Source organism: Strix aluco, chromosome 30 (genome assembly GCF_031877795.1).
Source record: "Strix aluco isolate bStrAlu1 chromosome 30, bStrAlu1.hap1, whole genome shotgun sequence".
NCBI classification, from domain to species: Eukaryota; Metazoa; Chordata; class Aves; order Strigiformes; family Strigidae; genus Strix; species Strix aluco.
In genome coordinates, this window is record NC_133960.1 from 2429665 (window position 1) to 2457258 (window position 27594).

The 27594-nt window shown below is 59.6% G+C and overlaps 1 protein-coding gene across 1 annotated transcript; it reads right to left on the bottom strand.

The window, feature by feature from the left end:
- Positions 1–9661: 9661 nt before the first annotated feature.
- IQGAP3 (IQ motif containing GTPase activating protein 3) lies at positions 9662–27076 on the bottom strand. Its single transcript, XM_074809269.1, has 37 exons — positions 26931–27076; positions 26387–26543; positions 25240–25317; positions 24973–25049; positions 24718–24785; positions 23961–24074; positions 23498–23676; positions 23145–23232; positions 22722–22885; positions 21420–21507; positions 21092–21255; positions 20812–20972; positions 20478–20602; positions 20129–20292; positions 19582–19672; positions 19297–19464; positions 19029–19171; positions 17693–17863; positions 16920–17003; positions 16617–16688; positions 15992–16061; positions 15424–15632; positions 15012–15164; positions 14740–14903; positions 14351–14575; positions 14127–14267; positions 13539–13623; positions 13029–13261; positions 12806–12938; positions 12403–12505; positions 12100–12244; positions 11842–11929; positions 11367–11579; positions 11081–11247; positions 10851–10952; positions 9953–10061; positions 9662–9775 (listed from the first exon to the last, which is right to left on the bottom strand). The coding sequence occupies exons 1-37, from the start codon at positions 26993–26995 to the stop codon at positions 9662–9664; spliced, it is 4875 nt and encodes a 1624-aa protein (XP_074665370.1). The 5' UTR covers positions 26996–27076.
- Positions 27077–27594: the final 518 nt, after the last annotated feature.

Consider the following 27594-nt stretch of genomic DNA (forward strand, 5'->3'; position numbering starts at 1 on the left):
GCTTTCCTTTTTTATGTGCAAGAATTTAAAAAAAAAAAAAAAAGGCAAGCAAGGAAAAAAAAAAAAAAAAGCGTAAGGAGCCTGGCTCACTGCAAATTCAAGCCAGGGCCAGCTTCAGAGAGGAAAAGACCAGCAAAATCTGCTCTAGCAGCAGTCAAGGCTAATTAAATAGCAAATGCATCCGTTCCCAAAGGATTCGGCACTTTGGAGCTGCAGCTGCCGCTGACCTGCGACGCGACCTTGGGCTGCAGCCGACCGTTGTTACCTCTCTCACGGTGGCTCAGCACCCCAAAACCCGGGGTAAAGCTTCTGCTGGGGGTACCCCGTTCTGCACGACCGTCTGCGTGCTCCCATCGGGTGCCACGGGGCACATCCCGGGGGGGTGCTGGGCCCGTGCTCTCCCCTGGCCACGCTCCCTTCCTGCTGGTTCCCCTGCCCTAAAGTCAGAGTCGCTCACGCAGAAAGGACCTGCCGGCTCTTACCATCTCGGGGCACGAGGGGCTAATCCTGCCGCACAGATTAAAGAAGCATTTTGCCACGTGACGGGTTGGAACCAGCACCCGACTCCCTTCCCCGCGCCGACCCACGGCCACCCCCATTTTACTGTGTTAGCCCTGATCCCAGGACTTCGCTCCCCCCGTTCCCCAGGTGTCGGGCTTGGTTTCTGCTGTTTGATCCCAGGGAGAACCTGCCACCCCCCTCCCCACTCCCCCTTGCCCAGCACCCAGCTCTCCCTGCCAGCGCCGCCCGCTGCACACCCACCTCTGCTCCCTAATCCCCCCTAATCCTCATTTCTGCCTCCGCATCAGAAAGCCCTTATCGAGCTCCCTTGTCTAACTCGGGAGCAGAGATAACTCACTATCTCCCATCCCAATCTCTTCCATAGTCTATTTTCTTCCTGCCCAGAGTTGATTTCCCTCACCTAATTGCCTGGAAAGCTCTTTTCCCTTCCACTAATCAGTCTGGAGCAGACTTTCTCTAGATAATTGTGTCGAGACCTGATCACCCTTCTCATCTCTGTCTCTCCAACACTCCCATTTCTTCACTAAACTCATCTGCCGAGCTGTGTTCCTTGGTCTAATTATTTCAAGGCTCCGTTGAGTTACTTAATTGCTTGCTCGTCTGGCACCCGTATCTGAAAGCTCCCAGAGCATCTGGATGGGACTCAGGACCTGGGTATAACTGTGTGTTTCCAGTGAATAAACTTGCCTCAGGTGTGCGACAGTGTGAGCCCTGAGCAAAACCTGCTTCTTAAAAAAAAAAGAAATTCTCTGAAATGAGAAACTTGCTGCTTCTCTCGGTCGGAGGAGCAAGACCTGCTTGGTCAGAGGAGCAGCAGCTGGAGATGCTTCACCACATCCCACGATGAGTTGCACGGGGCTCACACTAGCCACAGCCAACAACGAACTCATCTGTAGGCCAAGCTGAAATAGCCCCAGGTCCCCACAGCCCTTGGGGGATCCAGCTGGGACCGTTTTCCTCCCCTCCCAGCCCTTCCCTGCAGCTCCACCAGCCCCATCGTAGGGGCCGTAGGGGTCGGTTTTACCAGCCCCGCTCCCCCTTTCTCGTTATCGCCCAGCCTCGTCCTCTTTCCCAGGCTAATTGATCCACTGTTTTGTTTTCTTATCAAATTGCTCTCAGCCTCTGATGCTCCTTTAATCAATTCTCAGCCCTATCTGTACCAAGGACCGCTGGGAGACCTTTCTTTGCAGCCACCACTGTATCTAATCACTTGGGGACTTTACCTAATTGGTGTAAAACCTGATTTCTTTCTCTAATCGTTCCGAGGCCCCGATTCACTTATCTAATCGCTCCAAAGCCCAGGCCTCGCACACCTCTCTCCCGAGCTACGGCATATCCTCCTCCATAGGTTTTTTTCTGCACCCCCCCCAGGTGGCTCGGCTCTCTTGACTCCCTAATCCCTTGGCTGCTTGATCTCTTTAACTAATCCAGCCAAGATTTGGCACCCTTGCTTGGCTGCTCCCCTAACCCAGCGCCGGGAGGAGCAAACCCACCACGGAGTGATTTTCTCCATCTCCCCCCCTCCGCAGCAAAGCACAAACCTGCCGTGGGTGGGTTTTTGCCTGCTCCTCCCCTCCGATGGTCCCCTGGGGAGGGCGACGCACGTCCCCAGCACCCTTGGGGTGCAATGGCCACCCCAGTGATGAAGGCGCAGGCGTGTCTTGCAGCCCCCCCCCCCCTCAAGAGTCACCCCCCACCAGAGGAATCTCCCCTCTCCGCCGGGACGGGGTGCACCGGCTCAACCAGTTCCCACTCTGCTGCACCCACTGGGCTGGGCGTGGGGAGGGGACAGCGATGGGACGGAGATGAACGGCAGCCCACAATTTGCCTCCTTGCTCTCGTGGCGTTCGGCTGCATCGGCCTTTTGTACCCAAAGGGACCCGATGTCGCCTTCGCAGGCTCGAGCACAGCTCGCCCAAACGCTTTCTTTCCTCCCGGTGAGTCACGTCCGCTGATTCAAGCAAAAGAAGTTGACGGGGGGGAAAACATTCATGAGCGCCAGCCTGGAAGGATCCCAAGGCTGAGGACAGGGTGGCAGGAACAGAGCAAAGGGGAGATTTGTTTGTTTTCCCCCCCGCCCCGACTTTCACAGAAGGAGAGGGAGTCCTGTCCCGGGGTGGCTCACAGCGGGTGGCTGAGCCCCGGGGCACACAGCCCAGCGGGTCGGGCAGTGCCCAAATCGCTCCCCCCTCAGAGACGGGGCAGAACCCCCAGACCTTCCCTGACCTCGTGCCTGTTGCTCCAGTACCCTCCGGCCGGCGGTTTCAGCCCCAGAGCTCATTCTTTCCCCTGGAACACCCGTGCTGAGCAAAAGCTTCCCCTTCCCATGGCTGGCGGGGCCACGGCCCCCGGCCCACGCCGGCTCAGCGGCACAAGGTCGCTCTCGCCTCGCCCTCAGTGGGAGCCCCATGGGGTGACTCACGGTTGGCTCAGCCCCACGCGGGGAGTTTTTTGGGCGGAAGGAGCTGCCCCCCATCCTGGGATTCGGATGTGGCTTCAAGTCCCAGCTCCGTCCTCTTTATTGTTTCAGTTTTCCTCGCTTCTGGGACCTGGGTTTGGGCTGAAGCTGCACCCAGAGGTGCTGTGATGGAAACTGTACACCGAGGAGGGGATGGGGCTCCGCGGGGCTGGAACCAAAGGAAATGGGAATTGGGTCTCACCCAGCAGCTACAGCAAGGATGCAAGAGAGCTGAGGCCTGATCCTTGCTCTCTCCATTTGGAAGAAGGAACAGGGTGGTGAATCTCTGCTCTTCGGGATTTTTCAGACCCTCATCAGGGCGTTTCCCCCCCTGCCACAGCTCCCGGAGTTTTTATTCTGCCCCACCAATACAGCTCCAGGTGCCACCAAAGCCCCCCTGCTCCTGGGCGGGGGGAGGCAGGCGGATGCCCAGCCCCTTCCCGGGTCCCTGCCCTCCGCGCAGGCCGGGAGCACGTTCCCAGAACCGAGCAGTGGGAATTTGGTGTGTTTATTTGCAATCCAGCGCTGACCCCAGGACTGGGAGGCGAATGAGTCAGCTTCCAGTTCAGGGCAGGATTCCTCATCAGGCCTCTCCTTTCAGTTAAAACAAGCGCCATTTGGAGATGCAGCAATTAAATCATTTAATTAAATTGGCACGTCTAACCAGCGACAGGCTGCAACCTTTCCAGGCCGAGACTTCTTGTGCGAAGCGGGATGGAAAGCAGCAGAGCCCCCAAACCGTTGGCTTGCAGAGATAACTCCCGAAGCCCTGGGGTCTGCAGGCTCGGGGAGGACCGTGCCCACATCCCCGAGGAGCTCAGTTCTCCCGCCGCAGCCCCCGAAGAGTTAACACGCATCTCTGGGCTGCACAGAATGTTCCTGGTCCCCAAGGGCCAAGTCTTCACCCACCCCCTGATTGCTCTGCCCTGGGGATGCCGCAGGGCACACACGGCTCCGCTCTGACGGATGTCAGCCGCTCGCACAGCTCCGGGCGCTGCGGGAGGCAGCGAGGGACTCTGGGAGCATCGTCATCCTCCCCGAGCCTGCTCTTGGCCTCTCTCCCCTCCTTGGCCACGCTCCTCTACCTCGGTCACCCCCAGCCCCAACCTGCCCCTCGGGAGCCTGGCTCCATCCTTCGCTGCCCGCGCAGGCAGCGGCCACCTCCACCCCGCTGCCAAACGGAGCTACAGGAGCTGGAAAGCGGTTTAACCCTGCCTGCAGGGGCCACGCTTTGGTGCGCGGGTGTAAGAGGGACGACCCCTGTCCTGGACGGACACGGGTGCGTTACCCGACGCTCTCGCAGCCCCTCCTGCGAGCGCGCACGGTGCTGCACAGCAGCAGCCGCCCCGCCACAAAACTGCTGATTTTCTCCCTTTCTTCTGGACGAGAAGGAAGGGGATGAGCCCAGATGAGGTACCCCAGGGAACAGCTGGGCTGGCTGCTTTCCCCCATGGGTGAGGACAACCCACCAGACCTTTAAGCCACGTTTCTTTGCTCATCTCAGATCCAGGTTGCCCTCGGAGGATCACAGAATCATTCAGGTTGGAGAAGCCCCTCGGGATCAGCGAGTCCAACCCTCAGCCCGACTCTACAAAGTTCTCCCCTACCCCACATCCCCCCACAGCTCATCCAGGATGCCACGGCCCAGGGGTGCAAAGCGAGCGCCCAGTCCAGGCTCACCCAGATGGAGTGACACAAACATCACCCCATAAATCCCCCTGCCCCAAAGCCCCCCACCCCATCTGGGGGCCGCTACTGGGCCGGCAGCTTCGCCCTGCCAAGCTGAGCCTCGGCTCCTCGCTGCGGAGCGCTGGTACCCGCGATGCTACAGCCTGGCATGTCTTCCCAGGGTTGCCAAAGCAACGGCAGAAACACAACAAACAGCAACAACACACAGCAGACAGTCGGCAAACATTCCCCTCTTATTTTCTCCCCAGTTCGGTTTGTGCTTTTTCCCCTCTCCCACGAGGAAGCTGCTACCATCGGAAGGGAACAACAATATTATTCTTCAGCGCGCGAAGCCTGCGCCATCCCAGCAGGAGCCGCCTTGCAAAGCCCCCGGCGCTGCTGGGAAGGCGACTGCTTCTGGGGAGGAGCCCCACAAACCCATCCTGAACCCCAAGTCGGACACGGGCAGGCTCCAGCGCTCACCTACCTCCTCGGTGCTGCAGGCGAGGTCTTTGAGCGCTGAGTAATCCGGGATGTGCCGAAGCCAGGTTGGCCAAGTAAGGTGAATCCCTCCTCCCGGGCAGCCGCGGTGTTTTCCCGGGCTGTTGGGATGTCCTGACCTCGGGGCTGGGATACACCCAGTACGGCCCAGCCCTGCTGACTTTTACACCAGCCTCTATCCCACAGCGTGTTTTGGGGGGGGTCAAGAACTCAGCACCCTTTTGCACAGGACAGGGAGCACATGAGCATCCTCAAGGCTGAAGCAGAGGACGCGGACACGGCTCCTGCGGAGGGGTCCCCCCGGGTTGCTCGGACACCCCAGGGCTCGCCGAGGCAGCGGCACAGCCCAAGCCCTGCAGTCGAGGGGGATTAGCGGGCGCAGCGCGGGGCACGGGCTTTCAAAACAGGATTAGTATCGCTGCGGCACGTGACGCGGGGAGAGAGCGGCTCCCCGGGAGCGCTGCCTTCGAGCCAGCACCAAACACCCCCAGCACCCGTTCCACCGGGCCGGGCAGTCCCCAAGCTGGCAGGATCAGGACTCTCAGCAGCAGCTTTCTGAGGTCAATTTAACAACTTTTCATCTTTTTTGGGGTTTGTGGGTTCCTGTAAGTGTACTAGAGTAGGTAGAGGATGCTCGCAGGACAGCGAGCTCTCAGCCATGAACCTGCCTGCTCTCCCCCGTCCTCTCCCACCTCTCCCTCCCCAAATCTGGGAAATCCCAGACCCAGCAGCCCCTTTCCCAGCCCGGAGCAAGGCAGCAGCCCCAGGGTGGGTCTGGTGGCTCCTCTCCCCACTGATTACATTTGGCAGCTGCCTCCAATCTCCTTAACTCCTGCAAACACGAACTGCCAGGGGCTGCAGGGGTTGTACCTGATGCCCTGAGCACCAGCCTGATCAGATGTGAAATACTTAACACATATCCCACACCATTCTACTCTCCCTCTCACATGCACGTGTATACACATGGATGTACTTATATGCATACTTCTGTTAACCCTCTCTCGTGCCCTTTTTTCCTCTTTTTTTTTGAAAACCCACCCATCTGGCAGGTCGTTTATGCTCCTGGAGGCAATTATGGCAATAAGTAACGAGGGAGAGGGAGCGGGGCTGGAGGAAGCAGGGTGGGTGAAGGGTCTGGAGCTGGTGCAGGGTCTGGAGCACAGGTCTGATGGGGAGCGGCTGAGGGAACTGGGGGGGTTTAGTGTGGAGAAGAGGAGGCTGAGGGGAGACCTCCTGGCCCTCTGCAACTCCCTGAAAGGAGGGTGCAGAGAGGGGGGAGGAGTCTCTTGAGCCAAGGACCCAGCGGCAGGCCAAGAGGGAATGGCCTCAAGCTGCGCCAGGGCAGGGTCAGACTGGCTCTTAGGAAGGATTTCTTTGCAGAAGGGGTTGTTGGGCGTTGGAATGGGCTGCCCAGGGCAGGGGGGGAGTCCCCATCCCTGGAGGGGTTGAAGAGTCGGGTTGAGCCAGCGCTGAGGGATGTGGTGGAGTTGGGAACGGTCAGGGTGAGGTTCATGGTTGGGCTGGAGGAGCTTCAAGGGCTTTTCCAACCCAGATGATTCTGGGATTCTGTGGTGTTGCTAAGGGTCTGCACAGCAACTGGGGAGGTGACACCTTCACCAGCACCCTCCAGCGCAGCGGGGCACAGCCGCCAGCTCCCCTGTGGAGCCGGGGATGCCGGATCGTGGCCAGGTGCGAGGGTGCAGACCTGGGAGGTCAGCGAGGGGACTCACTGCAGGCACGATGCGTGTGACCACTCAGGGAGTCTTAGAGAGTTTCTTCAACTTGGCTTTTGGGTATCGGCACGTGGCCCCAGGCACCGCGCAGCGCAGGGGTGCAAGGCACTGCCCGGGACCCGCTGGAGCTGGACTAGGGGAAATATGAGCCTCAGGGGGACCCCAAATCTCTCCCTTTCTCCCCATCTTCACTTTTCAGGATGGTTTTAACAACAGGTTGGGGCAGGACCTGACTTTCCTCCCTGTCTCCTTTCCTGTCCCAGCCTGGGCAAGCACCGCGCAACCCCCAGCGAGCCCAGCACCCCAGAGGAAGGAGGAAGCCCCCAGGGCAGAGGAGAAGCCCAGGGCTGTGCATTCGAGGCCAGGACCCCTTTCCCTGCGTGCTTCAGGCTGGCTGCAGCCCAGATTTGGACCGCAAGCCCTGGGATCGGTGTGACCCATCCATCGCTCCCGCCGGGGCTGCACCACGCGCGGTCACAGCCAGGACCCCGCGGCGGGAGGCTGCCGGTGGCCGCGGTGCTACAGGGTGCTCGGAGCACCCATCGTCTGCGGCACCCACAGCCGGTGCCTGGGCTCCCACCGGCCACGGCGCTTTCCCCCGGCTTGTAATGACATCTAGTGGAGCTGCCTCGGGAAATGGCTCAGCCCGAGCCAGACCACAGGCCTCCTCCGGCATTTCCAGGGCTGAATTTTCCTTTCCAACCACCTCTTCAAAACGCGGGGGCAGGTGGCAAGAGCCAGCACCCCATTTCCGAGTGGTGGCTGGCCACCGCGCAGCTTTCTGGGAGCCAAAAAAATCACCTTTTCCACAGCGACGCTGAGTCCCCTCGAGCCTGTGCTGAGGCTGATACAAGGCATGTGCTTAACGAAGAGCTGAGGATTATTATCATTCTGCAGACTCCCCCTCCACGCCCAAAACATCACCAATAAATGGTTTCAGGGTGTGAAATGCTGTTTCTGCAAAGCCAGCGGCTGCTGTAAGAGGTGGCTGGTGGCAAGCAAACCACGCTGAGCCACAGCCAGAGAAGCACCAGTTCTTCTTCCTTTAAAGGCAAGGAAGAAAAAAATAAAAATATGGTAACCAGAAGAAAAAAAAAAAAAAAGTGGTAATAGGTTCCACGCACCAGCAACTCCCAGGGATCGTGTCCCTGCTGAGGGTGCAGCACCCAACAGGTTAACCACAGCCGGGTCCTATTTTAAAACTGGAAGAGTGCTGCAGCTCGATCCCGATTCATTCCTTTAGAGATATAATCATAGTCTTTATGAGATGTAATCATAGTATTTATTTAAGAACTAAGTGTGTCTGAAAGTGGCCTAAATTCCCCGTGCAAGAGCTGAGTCGATGCCTCAGCGTCTGACTCAGCGCTGCTTCAAGGGAGCCGGTTCCTGGCTAACGTGGCCACCCTTCCCCTTGCCGTAAGCCCAGGGGGCACCTTGCTTTGGGGAGGGGGTGCTGCAGAAAACAGGCACAAACCTGAAAGCACGCAGTGAGAGAGAGGAGAGGCAGGTGAGGACCACGGAGCCGCTTGAAGGAGGAACAATGATCCAGAGCAATTCTGTATTTTATTATACATATTTATTTAATGAGCAAAGGCAGCACAGCTGGGATGCAGCACACACACAGTGGAGGGGTGAGGGCTGTTTGCAGCTTTTATATGACAGAAGGGAAGAAAAAAATACATAAAAACCTCACAAACATCACTTTCCAACAAGACAGATGCCCTAAATGCTGATATATCAGGGTACCATTGAGCCACCTCAAGGTGCTAAGGCAGTTACTGAAGCAGCGACGGAGATTCCGATTCAGATTCCCCCCAAAACCTCCTTTGCAGAGCAGGTTTGAGAGCTGCTGCTCCTGTGCCTGAGGGAGACAGGGCTGGGAGGAGGCTTGGGACCGTTATAACTCCTTTCCCATCACTTGGAAGGGACTGGTGAAGGAGTTTCATGGAAGAGAAAGTGCTTTAAAAGCAGACATGGCCAAACTTGTTCATTATGCCACACTTTAATTAACAGGGGACGGAGACACCGTCCTGGCTGAGACAGGGGCTTGGGGGTGCTCTAGAGGAGAGGAGAGTCCCTGCTCTGGTCCCCTGAGGCATCCCCAGGACAGCAGTGGCTCTGGGCCACCCTCCTCTATTTCTGCCCCCAGCCTGGCTGGAGAACAGGCAGTGAAATTCATTTTTAAAATCCAAAATTCTCCTATTGCACCTTGATTTGTTAGAGGACAGCCTATGGGTGTCTTCACAAACAGTTAATTGCCTCTATATTCTCCCTAACCCATATAAAGTCTAATTCTGACATTTCCCCATCTTAAGTGGGAGGAAAAAATATATATATATTAAAATACCTTTATTTCATCACTAAAAACGTATGTAGCGTCCAGAAATCCATAGTGTCCTTGAGCAGCCAGCTGTTAGCAACACAGGAACTAAACAGCCAAAATACCCACAAAAAATAGATTTTTAAAAGCTACGCTCACTGCCAGAGCTGGGGCAGCTGCATCCTTCCTGCGGGGAGGGTCGGGGATCGGCTCACGCCAGCACAAGCCGCAGAGCTGGGGGCTCCCAGCTGGCCTCTAGCCAACACTGAGTTCAGGTTGCCCAGGGCTGGGGCTCTCCCCAGCTGGGCGCTGTGGATGCTGGAGGACGCTGCATCCGGGCAGGAAAGCTTCACTGCCACAGGGACACGCTGCCCCAGCACCACCGACCCCAAGGTTTCTCTTTGGCAGGTTTAAATCGCCCCCCAACCCCCCGTAGCCCTCCCCACCCACCCTCCCCCATTACTTCTTGAAGAACTTCTTGTTGAGGAGGAAAATGAGCAGGTTGACGTTGACCTTGGCCTTATCGAACATCTTCATGACGGCTACGCCCTCGTATTGCAGCTGCAGCAGGTCCTGGGGGAGAGGGGAGGCAGCAGGGAGCTGGGTTTGCATCAGGACACGCAGCGGGGAGATGCACGGAGAGGCTGTGCCCAGCTCAGGGCAGGGCTCCCCCAAAACCACCCACCCCCTGCACCCCCAAGGTTGCCCTGGCCCCGCTGTGGCACCAGCAGCTCCAGGTAACCCCCCCACCTGGTAGTGCAGCTGGAACCGCTCCATGTCGATCCCCATGAATTTGGCTTTCACCTGGAACCTGCCCGATTCTTCGCAGGGGATGATGTCGAAAATCACGTTCTTGAACCTGAAGGGAGGGAGCTGCTCACCACCAAAAGGTGCTTCACAGCTTTAACGCAACCAAGCAGCAGGTCACCCACCCAGCACAACCCCCTTGGCACACGCGAGACCCACAGCCCAAAAACTGGGCCCCTCACTCCAAAAAGGCCATTGAATGACTCAGGTGTGTCCAGAGAAGGGCAACGGAGCTGGTGCAGGGTCTGGAGCACAGGTCTGATGGGGAGCGGCTGAGGGACCTGGGGGGGTTTAGTGTGGAGAAGAGGAGGCTGAGGGGAGACCTCCTGGCCCTCTGCAACTCCCTGAAAGGAGGGTGCAGAGAGGGGGGAGGAGTCTCTTGAGCCAAGGAACCAGCGGCAGGCCAAGAGGGAATGGCCTCAAGCTGCGCCAGGGCAGGGTCAGACTGGCTCTTAGGAAGGATTTCTTTGCAGAAGGGGTTGTTGGGCGTTGGAATGGGCTGCCCAGGGCAGGGGGGGAGTCCCCATCCCTGGAGGGGTTGAAGAGTCGGGTTGAGCCAGCGCTGAGGGATCTGGTGGAGTTGGGAACGGTCAGGGTGAGGTTCATGGTGGGGCTGGAGGAGCTTCAAGGGCTTTTCCAACCCAGATGATTCTGGGACTCTGTGAAACCCCCCCTCCAAATACCAACTGCCCCATGTTCTCCTGGCAATACCCAAAACAACTCACTCCATCCTTGGGGGGACAATGGTGGGCCCACATGCACCCTCCTCCCAGGCTATTTTCCTCCACCTGCCCAAGCTTTGTGCCGCAATAGCTCATCCCACAGACCGGGGGGTACGCACTGGCTGAGCGGCAAGTCCTCGATCTCCAGCAGCACCCCCTTCTCCAACAGCCGGGCCGCCGTGTAGTGCAGCGACTGCAGCTTCTTGTTCTTCCCACTGACCCTTGAAGAGAAGGAACCACGTGCTCAGAGCTGGTCCCCAGCCCCCCGCAACCCCCAATGCCTCTGGCACTCACAACAGCCAGATAATTTAATTTTTTTTTTTTTAATTTTTTTTGTAAGGAAACCTACTTGTTGCTGACTGCCAGGTTGTCAAGGCAGGTCTTGATGTACTGATTGTAATAATCAATTTGCTCCTCGTAAAACAAGGTCTTGGCGTTGAGGCCCTGCAGGGTCTGTCTCAGCTTCAGGAGCTCCCCTTTGCGGTGCTGCCGGTAACGCCTCTGGTTACGGATGTCCTGGAGGAAACAAAAAAGTACAAAAAAGCCAGTATAACTCATTTTGAGCTTTGAAGCACCAGAGCGGGATCTCAGGCGGGTTTAGAGGCGAGCTCCCCGCTCAGCCTCCCCCAGCACACCTTGGCCAGCTCATCGATGAGCTCCTGGTACTGACGGGCAGAGTCCACCAGCCCCAGGCTCTCCAAGCGCCGCAGGTTGCGGATGATCTTGCGTTTCTTCTCCTCCATGGAGAGGCGGCTGTTGGCAGCCAGGGAGCGGTTGCGTTGCAGCTTGGTGGGGGTCTGGGCATCCCGCAGCGCTCGCCGGCGCAGGAGATGGTCGTGGGAGGCTTCCTAGGGGTGAGAAGAGGGTGAGAGCCTGGCGCATGGCTGGCAGGACATGAGGAGATGGAGAAATCAAACCCCTCTCACACACACACTTCGATACAGATCTCTCCTGGCCCAAAAACACATGCTTTCTCTGAAAAACGGAGCCACTGGAGCATAAGATCAGTGGCCAAGCCAAGAGGAGCCGGGCAGATTTTTGCCAACGGCTTGTTTGCCGTTTCCCCCGAGTTTTTTAGCTCATCCCCAGCAGCAGCCTCGTGCATCCCACCTCGTGCTCCGAGGCCGGTGTCCACAGGATCTCCAGGAGGGAATCTCCTGGCTGGGCCTGGATCACGTCCACCAGCATCTGCTTGGTGCTAGAGACCAGAGGGAGAGGTCAGGCGTCCGCTCCAGACCAGCACCCTCCCTCCACCAGAACAGCACGTTATTTAGTTGGCTCCTAAGACTTTCTTGCCCGCCTCGAGCATCCCAGCTGGCGTCCTAACCCCCAGCAAGCTCCCCTGAAGCCCACAGAGCCCATCCTCACCTCAGCAGCAAGCTCCTGGTGTCGTTCTCCTCGCTGCTGGCTGCCGGCACCAGCTTGCCGGTGAGGGTGAGGGAAATCTCCATTTTGCTGAGCTGGGAGAGCACCTGCTCGGCGCTGCTGTCCGCCGGGCCGGGAACGCTCTCCCCTGCGAGGGCAGAGAGAGCCTGAGTAGCCACGTTGGGCTCAGGAGGGCTGGATTCCCCGTGCCCAAAGCAATCCAGCTATTGCTTTATGCAAGAAAAACACCCCCGTAGCCACCCTCCTGCTGCTGGGATGGGTGATGGGCCCCAGAGCTCTACTCACCAACAAGGGACTGGACCGTAGGAAGCTCATCGAGATCTTCCAGAAGCTCGTGCAGGGGGTCTCCATGGTGCGGCGCGATGGAGTCCTGGTGCTCGAGCAGGAGCTGGATGGCAAAAGGGAGGAGAGTCAGTGGCAAAGGGTGCAAAGAAACAAGGAGCAAAGGCTGGTCAGGAGCGATGCCCTCCGCGCTAGAGAGGGGACTGCAAAGTTGTGAGGAACAGGGAAGGACAAGCAGTGGAGAACCTGCAGAATCTGGATAATTTCCTTACTTAAAAAGGGGAAAAAAAGGCCAGGAAAAGCTGTGCTAGTGGTGGGAATCAGGAGCATGATGAAATGCAGAAGAAAGCCCAGAAGGGAGCAGAAGTGGAGCCCGCTGGTTTGTGGATGAGTTTTATGCCCTTACCTTGTGCGTGTTGACCAGCTCCCCCACGCTGATGTAGATGATTGGTTTGGCCACCGCCACCATCTCCGAGTACTCGTCCATGTTAAACCTCTCTTCTGGCTCAGGGACGCAGCAGGCAGCAGAGATGAACCTCCTGCAGAGAAGGATCTATTTTGGTCAGCTCCAACAACCTTTCCACCAGCTCGTAGCTGCCCTCCCAGCCCAACGCCATCCTGGTGCCCACCTGAACTTGTCATGGGTGTCCTCCAGGTACTGGTTCACCCCGCAGAGATGCGCGTTCTCCCCGTCAAAGGCCTTGTGGGCGGCCGCGTGCTGCAGCACTTTGGCAACGGAGCCCAGGTTGCGGCGGTGGTCGGGATGCAGCGTCACCCCGGCCGAGATGTCCACGATGTCGAAGCCGTCGGGAGCCACCACGGCCGGGTTCATGAAGCGGTAGTAGAGCAGGTTCCCCACAATCTAGGGCACAAGATAGGCTGAGTGTTGGGGAGCACATGGGCTGGTGCCCGTGGAGGTGGGTGTTTCATCCTCGCGCTGCCTGGTGGGACCCTCCCGGAGGGGACGGCAGCACGGAGAGGAGCCCACCACTGGCCTTCCCTTAGTGGCTCAACGAAAATGTTGACTTGAAGGCGTTTTTAAGTCAAGACTTAATCTTCTGCAGAGGGATACAGGCCTTTCACACACACACATGGTTGAACCCCACCAAGCCGCGCAGACCCCCCCAACCCTGGGGTACCTTGTCAATCTCCTCCGCCGAGGCCATGGGGAATTTCTCAGCCAACGATGTCCTCAGGATTTTGGCCACGTAGCGCATCCCGTACCTGAGGAGAGGGCAGGGAGAGGTCTGTCAGTATGTGGGGCAGCACCAGGCTTGGCCACGCTGCCCCATCCCTACCACCCATCCCCCAAGAAGCAGCAAGCCCTGGGGTGATGGAGGAGCCCACAGGAGAGGCTGGCAGCTGCCGCATCCCTCAGCTCCCTCCCCTACGCTGCTGCCAGCCCGGACATCCCTGGAGGAAGCCTTCATCCTCTGAGATTACTACAAAAGCTCAGCTTCTTCCTTGCAGACACCTCAACACCAGTGAAGGGCTCCAAAATGGAGCAGCAAGACGACGCAGCCCACCAGGGCATTGCTGGAGGAGCAGAAGCAGCAGCGCCCGCTAATATTTAAGATTTCTCCTTGTTGACGGTGCAGCGAGTCCTGCAGCAGCTACGGGACCGGGAAGTCCCCTGTCACCCAACCTCCCTTTCTAAGGCCTCGCTGAAGCTACCTTCAAGCCGACAGCGCCGCGGGGATGCGCGTACAAACCCTCGAGATACATACGGGATCTTGTCTACAGAAGAGGTGATGGCAGAGACAAACTTGTCCGTCATCGCGAGGAGGTTGCGGATAGAAATATCCAGCCGCCTTTGGACCTCGGGGTGGCTGAGAGCCTGCTCGGGGCTGACCTCGTACGGGAGCTTGCTGTGGATGGAAGACAAGGTCCCCATCACCATCCCAACGCCCGTCATCCTGCGGTCAGGTTGACTTCTTGCCCAGGGCCTGACCTTTTCTGCCCGCTCTGCGACTCGGTCTGGTTGATCCACGCCTTGTAGATGTCCACGGGGTTGGTGCGGATGTTGAGGGTCTTGTCCTGCAGGACCTCCTGCACCGGGCCGCCCAGGATCTGCCGCAGGGCGTTCTGCCCGCGCGCGTTGCGGTAGAAGCTGACCACCAGCCGGATCACTGTGGCGTTCCCCGTCAGGATGTCATGGACGTGGTCCACCTTGGACCTGGGGAGAGGCGCAGGATGGATGTGATGAAGAGGATGGACCCGTGTGCATGTTTTCCAGCGCAGGAGGCAGCAGCCGGAGGAGTTGACTGCAGCCAAGCTGGTGCCCCTGGTCCAGCCTTTTCCCAGACCTGTCCCCAAACTGGGGCACCCACGACCACCCACCTGATCTCCTCCTGCAGCGCTGCCTTGAAGAGCTGGAGCAGCAGGTAAGCCTCCCGCGGGTTGGACGCATAGTTATAAAGCGTGAAGATCACCGACTCCATGAACTTGGTGGACTTATTCTGGGGCATCTGGAAGATCAGCCTGGCCAAGTACACAGGCTGTGTCTGCAAGGACAAGGAACACCAAGCTAAGCCCAAGCATTGTGGTGTGGTGGGGGGCCCCGCACTGCTCCCCCAGCTGTGGTGGACACGGCAGAGCCCCACCAGCCCCACCTGAAGCAGGTAGAAGAGATGCTGGTAGGCCTCCAGCTTCTGACGCTTCTCCTTGCTGAGGGACTTGAGCCCCTTCTGCTTGTCTATGGACATCATCTCCGAGAGCTGCTCCTTGTTCTTCTTGGTCAGCTTCTTGCAGTGGGAAACCACCTCCTGCAGCCGCGCGGGCGAGGAGAGAGAAGGGTTGGGAACTGCTGGCAAGCTCCAGCGTTGGGCCCCGCTCTGGGGAAAGGGAGCCAGAGGCACCTCAATGCTCCCCAACCCCTTCAACCGCTTTAAATCAAAGCGGGGAGAAGTTCAAGCTGGGATGCCAAGGAGGGGAGGACCAGCTCTGCACTGGCTGAACAGGCTCAGGCGCTGCGGCAGAGACACGAGGTGGCCAAAGTCCCTCCCCCGCCGCCGCACTCCCCACCTGCAGCGTGATCCTGTTCTTGACCAACAGCCCAATCTTGATGTCCATGAGGTCCAGGTCACTCTCCAGCTGCCGACTGGCACGGATCCTCTTCACCACCTCCTCCTGCAGCCGCAGCACCTCCGACTCCTCCCAGAAGTCGTGCTGGCTCTGCTCCAGCAAGTGGATGAAGCGCCGGACGATGCTCAGCGGCAGGCTCCTGGCGTGGACTGCAGCAAGGCAGGGTGCCACCGCGAACGCTCGCGGGGAAAGCTGAGCGACCACCCCCACCGTCTCACCAAGACACCCCATCCTCCTCCCCAAAAATGCCTCTTCTTGCAACACCAGGAGAGGACAAGATGGTGCCACGCTCTGTAACACCTCCCCAGGAAGCTTTTGGGAGGGGCAGCAACAGCAGCCCCAGGGCTGCTCTAGTTGACGCCAAGGGGCCACCAAGCCACTGCCACTCTCGTGCTTGCCACAGGGACACCAGTGGCCAGCTGCTGCCACCTCCCCACCATGGGAGGAGGCAGAGTCCCCTTCCCAATTAATTACAACCACTTCAGAGCAGAGACGAGCAGGCACTTACCCAGCATCCTGTAATCCCCACGGGCCTTGTTAGCTCGCACAAAAGCCTGGATTTTAATTACAGCTTTAATCTGCCGAGACAAACAAGGGGGTGGAGGATGTTTCCCCACAGCATCCCTGAAACATGTGGGGAGTGGAGGAGAGCCGGCCGGGCACCCGGCTGCCTCCTCCCACCGCTGGGAATCTGCCGATGCCCGGGGCGAGGGTCTCCACAACCCAGGAGGGATTTCAGGATTTCACCCCCCTCAGAGGTCATTTCCCCTCCTCTTGCTGCATTTCACACGCTGCCGCAACTCCAGAGGTAGAGCTTCACTTCCCACAGCCAACACACCCCCTTCCCCCAAAATTCCCTTCCTCTCCGACGAGCATCCTGAAGTCCTCGCTGGTTTTTGGTGGAACTGGAGTGCTTTTTCTCTCCTCACACTTTACAGAGCCTGAGAGTTTGGTTTCCAGACCCACCAGGTGCCTTTTCCTTCCCCTCTGTCCCCATGCAAGGATGCACCAACTTCTCCCTCCTCAACCTCTAACAGGCAGAGATCCAACCCCACGCTCAGGATCATCCCCCTCCATCCCCACAGACGTGACACACTCCCAGGAGCAGTTTTACTCCCCGTCCCCTCGCTCACGTTCTGCCTGAAGTAGCGCAGCCTCTCCTGGTACTTCCTCCGAGCCTGCCACATCCTCACGCCCGCCTGGATCTGCGAGAGATGTTCAAGCAGTTGGATGCTGGAAGGACTCGCTTGGCCAAAGCGAGCGGGTGAAAACTGGGGGGATTTTTGCAAGATATTCTCCCCCAACCTGAGCTCCCCCCATCCGTGCCCTGCTCCAGCTGCCTCTTTGCTGGGCAAGGGGGAAATGCCGCGCTCGTTGCCGAGGAAGCAGGCAGCAATGCCCAGTGTGGGAGCAAAGGGTGAAGGAACCTTCCAAACCTTTACTGCAGCATCTGCGTTGGCTCGCAGGTAGCGCAGCCGCTCCAGGTAAGCTCTGCGCTGCTTGTACCCTCTCCAGCAAGCCTGGGCATGAGGAAAGACAAATCAGCTGCCAAAATGTGTGCGAGGTCGCTGCGACGTCCGGGTGGATTCACAAGAGCACGCAAGAAGAGAGGAGAATGCAACGTGGGGAGAGAGAGGGGAAAGGGAGAGGAGAATGCAACGTGGGGAGAGAGAGGGGAAAGGGAGAGGAGAATGCAACGTGGGGAGAGAGAGGGGAAAGGGAGAGGGGAGACGGGAGAGGGGAGACGGGAGACGGGAGACGGGAGACGGGAGACGGGAGACGGGAGACGGGAGACGGGAGACGGGAGACGGGAGACGGGAGACGGGAGAGGGGGAATGCAATGTGGGAAAAGAGAGAGGGGAATGCAACATGGGAAAAGAGAGAGGGGAATGCAACGTGGGAAAAGAGAGAGGGGAATGCAACGTGGGAAAAGAGAGAGGGGAATGCAACGTGGGAAAAGAGAGAGGAGAGGAGGATGCAACGTGGGAAAAGAAAAGAGAATGCAACATGGAAAAAGAGGAAACCAGCACCCGAAGCAGCTGCTGTGAGAAGAACAAGCCCCGTACCATCCCCGGCAGCACCTTGGGCGAGTCCTGGCTATTAAGCGCACAGAGCAGCAAGCCCCCGCGCTCGCCGGAGGATGCTGTGAGCAGCCCCCTGCGGTTTGCACCCCCCAGCCCCGGGATGGGACACATTCTGGCTACGTCACCTGGATCCTGAGGGCAGCCGGGCGCTGCTCCCGCAGGACGTGCCGTCGTGCCGCGAGCTCCCGCCGGAGCAGGAAGCCCCGCAGCCGGGCCTGCAGCCTCACCACGAAGGCGACGTTGGAGGCCCACAGACGCTCCCGGTCGTGCGCCGCGGTCACTCGGGTGACGACTGACTGTGGGGACACGATGCGGAGGCTCAGCCCCAGCGATGCCGCCAGCGCCCGATGAAAGGGCTCAGACAAATGGATTCCTGCCAGTTATTAAGACTAAACCGTGATGTGATGTTTGAAAGCTTTGCTTGCGTTTTGCTTCATTTCTCAAGGGCTGTGACTCCTCAGCTGTTTCCTGAGGTCTTTCTGTTTAGGTGAGATTAAAACGCTCGTCAGGCTCCCTACGGAAATCACTGAGAGCAGAGTCAAGGCCTCCAGCGGCCACTTGGGCAACTCCCAGAATGAGATAAGGGGAGTTTGGACAAAGAGACACAGAGACCCTGTTACAGGGAGGATGATTCTTTAACGGAGCTGGTGCAGGGTCTGGAGCACGTGTTGTGTGAGGAGCGGCTGAGGGAACTGGGGGGGTTTAGTGTGGAGAAGAGGAGGCTGAGGGGAGACCTCCTGGCCCTCTGCAACTCCCTGAAAGGAGGGTGCAGAGAGGGGGGAGGAGTCTCTTGAGCCAAGGACCCAGCGGCAGGCCAAGAGGGAATGGCCTCAAGCTGCGCCAGGGCAGGGTCAGACTGGCTCTTAGGAAGGATTTCTTTGCAGAAGGGGTTGTTGGGCGTTGGAATGGGCTGCCCAGGGCAGGGGGGGAGTCCCCATCCCTGGAGGGGTTGAAGAGTCGGGTTGAGCCAGCGCTGAGGGATCTGGTGGAGTTGGGAACGGTCAGGGTGAGGTTCATGGTTGGGCTGGAGGAGCTTCAAGGGCTTTTCCAACCCAGACGATTCTGTGATTCTGCTGATTTAGGAAGGAGGCACCTGGACTTCACTTCACAGCGCACGCTCCGGAAAGATCAACTAGTGAACGCTGTGCAGAAGACTGCTTACTTCCTCCCTCGACCACCGAAGCCCCTCACCCTATTTACACTACACATGCTCAGTCTATGTAAATGAATTCTGGGAACTCATTATCATAAGACACCCCTTTCTAAGAAATCTAATTAATATATGATTTGTGTGTGTGTAAACTGATGTCCCTTACTAACTCTCTTATGGTGGAGAATCCCCAGGGTGGCCCCAGCGCTGCTAATAAAGAATTCCTGCTTAACAGTAAAAAAAAAAAGACCCACCACTTTACTGCTGAGGCAGTTTCTTTGTTTCACCACCCAGCCCTGTCCTCCCCGTACCTGGATCTCCTCCCGGCTCAGGTGCGTGGTGGCGAGGCCGCCGTCGCGCGGGCGCTGCCAGCTGCCCTCAAAGCTCTGCAGGCTCAGGTAGAACTCAGCACCATCCGTCAGCCTGTGCCGGATCCAGCAGGGCTTCGGGGTCCCTGCGCGCCGAGACGGAGCGGTGCTGCTGGGGGGTGCTGCTGGGGGGTGCTGCTGCTCCCCCTAAAGAGCTGGGGCAGCCGCAGGCTCTTTTGGGGGAAGTTTTTGCAGCCCCTAAAGACTTTACCTGCTTGTTTCTTGGTGGCCATCAGAGCCGCAAGCTGCTCCTGGTAGGCCACAGCACAGGCGCTCACGACGCCGCACAGGGCCACGTCGGGGTTGCGCAGCACCCGCAGGGTCTGTGTCGCCTTCCCCTCCTTGATGGCCTGGTTGATGGCGGCGGTGCCCAGGGCCACTGCGGGAGCAGAGGGGGCTCACGTTGAGCCTCTTCTCACCTCCCCCCTGCAGCAGAACCCCCCCTCGCAGGCCAGGGGGACCAGCACCCAGCACCCACACCGGGGAGAGCACTCACTCCTCCTGGCTGCCACTGTGTCCTGGTTGGCCCTGCAGACGCCTTCCTGGATCTCTTCCCACCAAAGCTCGGCTCCATCATCCTCTGTGGCCTGCAAGATGTGGGGAGATGGGGTGTAGCGAGCTGGGGACCCCCCCTCTACAGTTCCCTGAAAGGAGGGTGCAGAGAGGGGGGAGGAGTCTCTTGAGCCAAGGACAAGAGGGAATGGCCTCAAGCTGCGCCAGGGCAGGGTCAGACTGGCTCTTAGGAAGGATTTCTTTGCAGAAGGGGCTGTTGGGCGTTGGAATGGGCTGCCCAGGGCAGGGGGGGAGTCCCCATCCCTGGAGGGGTCGAAGAGTCGGGTTGAGCCAGCGCTGAGGGATCTGGTGGAGTTGGGAACGGTCAGGGTGAGGTTCATGGTTGGGCTGGAGGAGCTTCAGGGGCTTTTCCAACCCAGATGACTCTGGGACTCTGTGATTCTAAGAGCTTCATCCGTGCTGGTCTTGCACCACATCACCCCACCAGAACCTTCTGCTCTGCAGGGGGCAGGGGGGGGATGTCACCCAACCTGGGCTTTCAGGCTTCGTGCCCGGGCCAGGACGTCGTGGTAGCGCCGAGCGGTCGGGAGGGCGACGTCGGGCAGGGCGGCTGCCGGCAGCAGCAACGCCGCCAGCGTCTTCTCGGGGTCCGGCTGCACCAGCGCCTCGTTGATCAGCCGGACGGCGAGGACACCTGCGTGGGAGGGGAGGGACACGCGGGTTCAGCTCCTCCAACACTCTGGGCACCCGGAGTGGTGGCCCAGGGTAGCGCAAGGTTCTCTGGTGTCTCATTAGGGCTGGGCTCCCCCGCGCAAGCTCCCTCCTGGGAGAGTTTGCAGAACCGGCTGCACGAGCAAAGCCCACGTGGGCAGGACTCACGGGCGTTTTCGTTTTGCACTGAGGAATTGGTGGTGTTCACGCTGTCCTGAATATCATTCCAGCTCAGGAACTCAGCTCCTGCTCCTCTAGATTGGCATTTCAGCTGCAGTAAGTCCTCAAAATACCTGGAGGAGAGACACAGGGCAACAGTTTGGTGCATTTTAAGCAGGAATGGTACATGCCAGAGCCAGCCGCTTTGCTTCACAAAGGGGAAAAGGTAAAGCACAGGATAGGGAGGCTGCTGGAACAAGCCCACGCAAAGCCCAGGCCCCCTGACTGTCCCCTCCCAAAGGATTGCTCCAACCGACCCCAAACACAGAGACTGTCTCCTCACCGCTGCGTGTTTGCGTCCTCGACACCCGAGAGGCTCAGGGCAGGGCTGACGAGGCTGCTCCAGAACCCGTCGGGGTCCCCAGCGTCCAAGGCTCGGTTAACCAGCGCCACGGCCGAAAGCATCTCCACCGCCACAAACAGCTCCTCCTGCACCAACTCGCCCTGTGTGGGGCAGGCAGAGACACTGACGCCCCCAGACCCTCATTCTCCAGCCCCCCCCCCAGGCGCAGGGGAAGCACCTCACGCCTATGGAACCCAGAGCCTGTGCCGGGGGAGCTCACCCGTGGGTGCTGGTGCTGCAGCAGGGCCAGCTGGTGCTGGTACAGGGGGGCAGCGAGCGGGTAGACGTCGGGCAGCCGCGCTGCAGGATCCATCAGAGCTTCCACCGTTTCAGACGGCACCCCTCGACGGATGGCCGCGTTGATCTGGCTGATGGCTCGCAGCACTGAGGGACAGACCAGGGCGAGCTGGAGGAGGTAGCCATGCCCTGGCTCCCCTGGGCCACTTTTCCAGGCTGACAGCAGGGCCACCAGCCCCGGGGGATGCAGCGGGCAGCAAAACCGGGCAGCAAAACCTGCCACGAGAGCCGTGTCCACCCCAGTCACTCACTGGCTCGCTCCTCCTCGTCCTTCTTGTTCGCTGCAAGGATCCCTGCCTCCACCTCCTCCTGCTCCAGCAGGTCCACGTAGCCCAGCTCCTGCAGTGGGGAGAAAGAGGCGTCTGGTCTCACCCCAGATCAGAATCCCAGAATCATCTGGGTTGGAAAAGCCCTTGAAGCTCCTCCAGCCCAACCATGAACCTCACCCTGACCGTTCCCAACTCCACCAGATCCCTCAGCGCTGGCTCAACCCGACTCTTCAACCCCTCCAGGGATGGGGACTCCCCCCCTGCCCTGGGCAGCCCATTCCAATGCCCAACAGCCCCTTCTGCAAAGAAATCCTTCCTAAGAGCCAGTCTGACCCTGCCCTGGCGCAGCTTGAGGCCATTCCCTCTTGGCCTGCCGCTGGGTCCTTGGCTCAAGAGACTCATCCCCCCTCTCTGCACCCTCCTTTCAGGGAGTTGCAGAGGGCCAGGAGGTCTCCCCTCAGCCTCCTCTTCTCCACACTAAACCCCCCCAGGTCCCTCAGCCGCTCCCCATCAGACCTGTGCTCCAGACCCTGCACCAGCTCCGTTGCCCTTCTCTGGACACGCTCGAGTCATTCAATGGCCTTTTTGGGGTGAGGGGCCCAAAACTGAACCCACTCACCGAGGGGCGGCCTCCCCAGTGCCGAGCCCAGGGCTCACATCCCTTCCCTGTCCCTGCTGGCCACGCCAGTGCTGGTACAAGCCAGGATGCCATTGGCCTTCTTGGCCCCCTGGGCACACTGCTGGCTCATTACCAATCCCCCCCAGGTCCCTCTCTGACTGGCAGCTCTCCAGCCACTCCTCCCCAGGCCTGTAGCCCTGCTGGGGGTTGTTGTGGCCCAAGGGCAGCACCCGGCATTTGCCCTTAGTGAAACTCCCCCAGGTGGCCTCAGCCCATCGCTCCAGCCTGGCCAGGTCTCTCTGCAGAGCCTCCCCACCCTCGAGCAGATCAACACTCCCACCCAACTGGGTGTCATCTGCAAACTGACCGAGGGGGCACTCGATCCCCTCGTCCAGATCATCAGTAAAGATGTTAAACAGGAGTGGCCCCAAAACCCAGCCCTGGGGGACACCACTCCTGACCGGCCACCAACCAGATTTAACTCCGTTCCCCACAACTCCTGCTTGTGCAGACGGAGCAGCCTCGCTCAGAGCCCTTGGCACAAAGCCGACAATCTGCAGAGCAACCCCCCCTCCTCCTGGGGACCAGCTGCAGCCCCGGGGTGTCACCCCGGCACAGGTACCCCCCCCAGCACAGGTACCCTGCAAGCTCCTGCCAGCCCCTACCAGCGCCTTCTGCTCCCGGTCCGTGCTGAGCTGCTCCAAATAGCGGTCAAGGTTGTCTCGCCGGAGGCAGCGCAGGGCCAGGACGGGGTCCTGCAGTGCACGGAACAGCGCCGGCACGTCCTGTCGCTCCAGGGCATCGTCCACCTCCTCCAGAGCCCCGTGCACTAGGGGAGAGGCCAGTTGACACCCAGAGAAGGCGAGCAGGTAAATCATCCCGCAGCTCCGGGGAGCGAAGGGAGCTACGGGTGAAGTCTGCGTGCCACTAATTTTAATTTCTCCTCAGAAATGCTCAGCCATCCCCACCCCTGAAGCTGGTCTGGGCACACAGCTCCTCCCTGCAGAGCAGGGACTCCCCTGCGGCACCCCAGTCCCACCGATAAACTCTGGGGACCCCCCCGGGAGGGAGGGCACAGCTTTGCTCACTGTTGGCTTTGTTGATGTTCCCTTGGATTTCAGCCTGGGTCAGACACCGGTCGTAGATGTCCTCTCCCTCGGGGATCACCTGCAGGTACTGGAGAGGGACTCCCCACCCTGAGCTTTCCGCCCAAGCGCCCCCCGTCAGCGCACAGGGCCAACCCCAAGCCTTGGGTCAACCAGCCACCAAAGAGAAATAATTTTCCCCCCCATCTTCTGATTAGCACAAGGGCTCCCCGGTTGTGTTTTACCCACCAAGCACAGGGACGGTCTCTGACCCAAGAGGGACCCCTCCAGCTGGAAGCCCCCATCAGCTCCTCTCCCAGCCCCCCCAGAACCACCCCCCCAGCTGCCCTCCTCACTCTGTTCCTGGCGTTGCTGCCCTTCTCCAGCTTTGCCCGGCGCAGCATCTCCTGGTAGGCGCCCGCCAGCCCCTCGCGCAGGTCGAGGAGCATCGCGCTGGGGTTGCGCAGAGCCGCCATCGTCTGCGCCGCCACCCCCCGATCCACCGCTTCGTTGATCGCCAGCACGGCGGCGTGGACTGGGGGCGACGCGGGGAGGAGGCAGCTGAGACGGGGCACGGAGGGCTGCGACGGATCGTCGCTATATCCCCGTGCGATGGTGGGAACCCCAACTTCTCAAGGAGCAAGGGAGGTCTCGGGGTCTCTACAGCAAGCCCAGCTAATACAAAACCCCGGGTCTGAAGGAAAGAGTCTCACAGAGCATCTCGCACTTTGCTGGGCTCAGCTTCAACATTCAGGGCTGAGCTGAGATCCTGCTACGGGCTGATGCACAGCACCACCACCCCCCACGGGCACCCGTTACCTGCTGCTTCGTCCCCAGAGAGCTCGTTGGCCAAAATGCCGCCGATCTTGCTGAAGGTGGGCAGCTGCAGACCGTACTTCTCCAGCTCCCGCTGCATGTTGTCGATCTCCTCCTCTGGAGGAGGGCACAGAGGTGTCACCGCTCAGCACCAGCACCGTGGTCGCAGCACGGGAGCCCCAGGGGGGCTCTGCTGGCTCCCCCCGCTCCCCTGCCAAACCAGGGGGGGTGCGGAAAACACCCACACTGGGGTAAACATCACCGAGGCAGCTTTGGAAAAGCTTGCCCAAAAATCTTCATTCCCCACATCCCTCCCACCTCAGGGATCCAAGAGCATCCCAGAGTCATCTCGGTTGGAAAAGCCCTTGAAGCTCCTCCAGCCCCACCATGAACCTCACCCTGACCGTTCCCAACTCCACCAGATCCCTCAGCGCTGGCTCAACCCGACTCTTCAACCCCTCCAGGGATGGGGACTCCCCCCCTGCCCTGGGCAGCCCATTCCAACGCCCAACAACCCCTTCTGCAAAGAAATCCTTCCTAAGAGCCAGTCTGACCCTGCCCTGGCGCAGCTTGAGGCCATTCCCTCTTGGCCTGCCGCTGGGTCCTTGGCTCAAGAGACTCCTCCCCCCTCTCTGCACCCTCCTTTCAGGGAGTTGCAGAGGGCCAGGAGGTCTCCCCTCAGCCTCCTCTTCTCCACACTAAACCCCCCCAGGTCCCTCAGCCACTCCTCAGCCCCCAGCCCCCCCGCGCAGCGCCGTACCCGTGAAATCCACTTTCCCATACAAGTCCTGGATCTGAGGAGCCAACCCCAGCTTGAAGAGGTACAGGCTGAAAGACAAAGCAGATACACGCCGTGACCGCGCCACACACCGTGACTTGCTTCTCCCTCCCAACCCTTCTGCAACACGTGCGGGCCGTCACCCCAGCCCTGGGGGTGATGCCACCAAAGGGCTCGTGAGCCCCAACATGAACCATGACAAAATTTTGGCCCCGGGGCCAGGACAGGGACACCCACCTGAGCGCGTGGATGCAGTAGACCACCCGGGGCATGTTCTTCTTGTCATAGATGTCAGTGGTCTCCGGGTGGAAGATCTGCCAACAAGACAAGAGACAGCTCAGGTGGAGATGGGACTGAGATGTTCCACAGGGAGGATGGTGTCCAGCGGTGGGGGGCAGAGATGAAGCCCCCCTGGATGAGCCTGTGCAGTGCCAGTGCTGCCACTATGGCAAAGGCCATCATGTCCCTGGGCCTGGGGACAGCTGGGGGGGGGGGGGACGTTACCAGGGGAAGCCCCACATGGCTCATGGCATCGCGCCAGTAGTTGATGTTATCCGTGTGCCGAAAGTGAAGTCCGGCTGCCTGGAGAAGAAGCCAGAGTGAGGCTGAACCCCACTTTCTCCCATCCCTGGGGTGTCCCTCTCCCCCAAACCCCCTCAGTCAGGGCATGAGGTTAAAGACAGAGGCAAAGCCTGTGGCCTCCCCCAGCTCAGAGACCCCGTTTGCAGCCGTGGTCTATTAAATCGTCCCTTAATGATCCCTTAACAGAATCACAGAATCACTCAGGTTGGAAAAGCCCCTCGGGATCAGCGAGTCCAACCCTCAGCCCGACTCTACAAAGCTCTCCCCTACCCCACATCCCCCCACAGCTCATCCAAACGGCCCTTAAACACACCCAGGGGTGGGGACTCCACCCCCTCCCTGGGCAGCCTATTCCACTCTCTGACCACTCTTGCTGGGAAACATTTTTCCCTCCTGTCCAGCCTGAACCTCCCCTGTTGCAGTTTCAAGCCGTTCCCTCTCGTTCTGTCACTAATTCCCTGGGAGCAGAGACCAGCACCAACCTCTCCACAACGTCCTTTCAGGGAGCTGCAGAGAGTGATGAGGTCTCCCCTCCCCTTCTCCTCCTCACACTGAACAGTCCCAGCTCCTTCCATCGCTCCTCACAGGATTTATTCTCCAGGCCCTTCCCCACCTCGTTGCCCTCCTCTGCCCTCGCTCCAGCCCCTCGAGATCTCTCTCGGATTGAGGTGCCCAAAACTGGACACAACACTCCAGGTGTGGCCTCACCAGTGCAGAGCACAGGGGGACTGTCACCTCCCTGCTTCTGCTGGCCACACTATTTCTAATCCAAGCCAGGATGCCGTGGGCTTTCTTGGCCACCTGGGCACACTGCTGGCTCATGGTCAGCTGCTTGTCAATGAGAACCCCCAGACCCTTCTCTTCCAGACAGCTCCAGCCACACCTCCCCGAGCCTGTAGCCACGCAGGGGGTTGTTGTGGCCCAAGTGCAGGACCTGGCACTTGGCCTTGTTGAAGCCCATCCCATAACCATTACAACCAGTACGTCCCTTCTCACCAGCAAACGAAAGACTCCTGCAAGTTTTGGGGTACACCCTAAGGACCGCGCCCCCCCGGCACCGCAGTCCTACCTTGTACCGCATCTGCTCGCGGTCGTAGATCTTCTTCAGAGGGACCACGGTGGGGGCGAAGCAGTGGCCCAGTTTGGCCAGTATGACCCCATTGCGCAGGCTCTCTTCCAGCTCTGTGGGGGGGGGCAGCTCCTCACTCAGGCAGGCCTCCATCCAGCTGGGGGGGCAGGGGGGGGGGCAGAGACAGGGCACGTCGCAGACCCCCCCAGACCCCTTCCAGACAGGAAAAGCAGCACCCAGAGGAGACCCCCACACGCGCATGGAGCGGGGAGCTCAGCCCCCACCCATTCACTGCAGGGTTTAGCAGATGGGTGGGGTTTCTCAGTTTGGGTGCAACAGCATGGCTGAGGGCCCCCCCAAAAACCACCTTTGAAGGGCCGAGGAGCGCCAGGAGCAGGCAGGGTTTTGCAGCGTTACGCCTTGCAGCCTCCCCCTACCCCCAGACCCCCTGTGCCTTCTCCCCCCTGTCCCCCCAATCCCTTAAACTCCTTTTCCCCCCCAATTTAAGCTCGCGGCAGAGGGGCCCCCCCAGGCCCAGCCGCACCGTTTGGCCTCCTCCAGGTGACACAGGTACTGGTAGGCGACGTTCTGCCTCCTCCGCTCGTCCATCTCGTCTGCGGTGAGGCGCTCGGCTGGGCGGCGAGAGGGGCCGTCAAACCCCACTATTTTTTTTTTTTTGGGGGGGGGGGCTTTTTTAAACACCCATCGCCACCCAAATTAAGGTTTCGTAAAGGAAAAGGGGGTTTTTGGCACAGCTGGCAGCACGCTGAGACCCAGCAGTGCCCATGACACCTCCCAGGCCAGTCTGGCGGTTGGAGGAAATTTTCCATTTCCCTTTTTTCCCGAAGTAACGGCCACAGCCGGCACCCGGGGGGGGAAGGGGGGGTGCAGCTGCAGGTTTGGGGTCCCTTCATGGTGCTGGGGACACCTATGACTGCTGGGTGGCACCCACCAGCACCCCCCCACCAGACACACACCCCGAAACACATCCCCAGGTGCCTGGAGCCCCACCGTGGCTCCCCATCCCCCTGCGCCCCCAGACCTGCCTGCCCCCCCCTGCATCCCTCATCCCCCTGCACCCCCACATCCCCCTGTGCCCCCACAGTCACCTGAACGCCAACACCCCCGCACCCCTCATCCCCCTGCACCCCCACATCCCCCTGCACCTCCCAGTCACCTGAACCCCAACCCCCCCTGTATCCCTCATC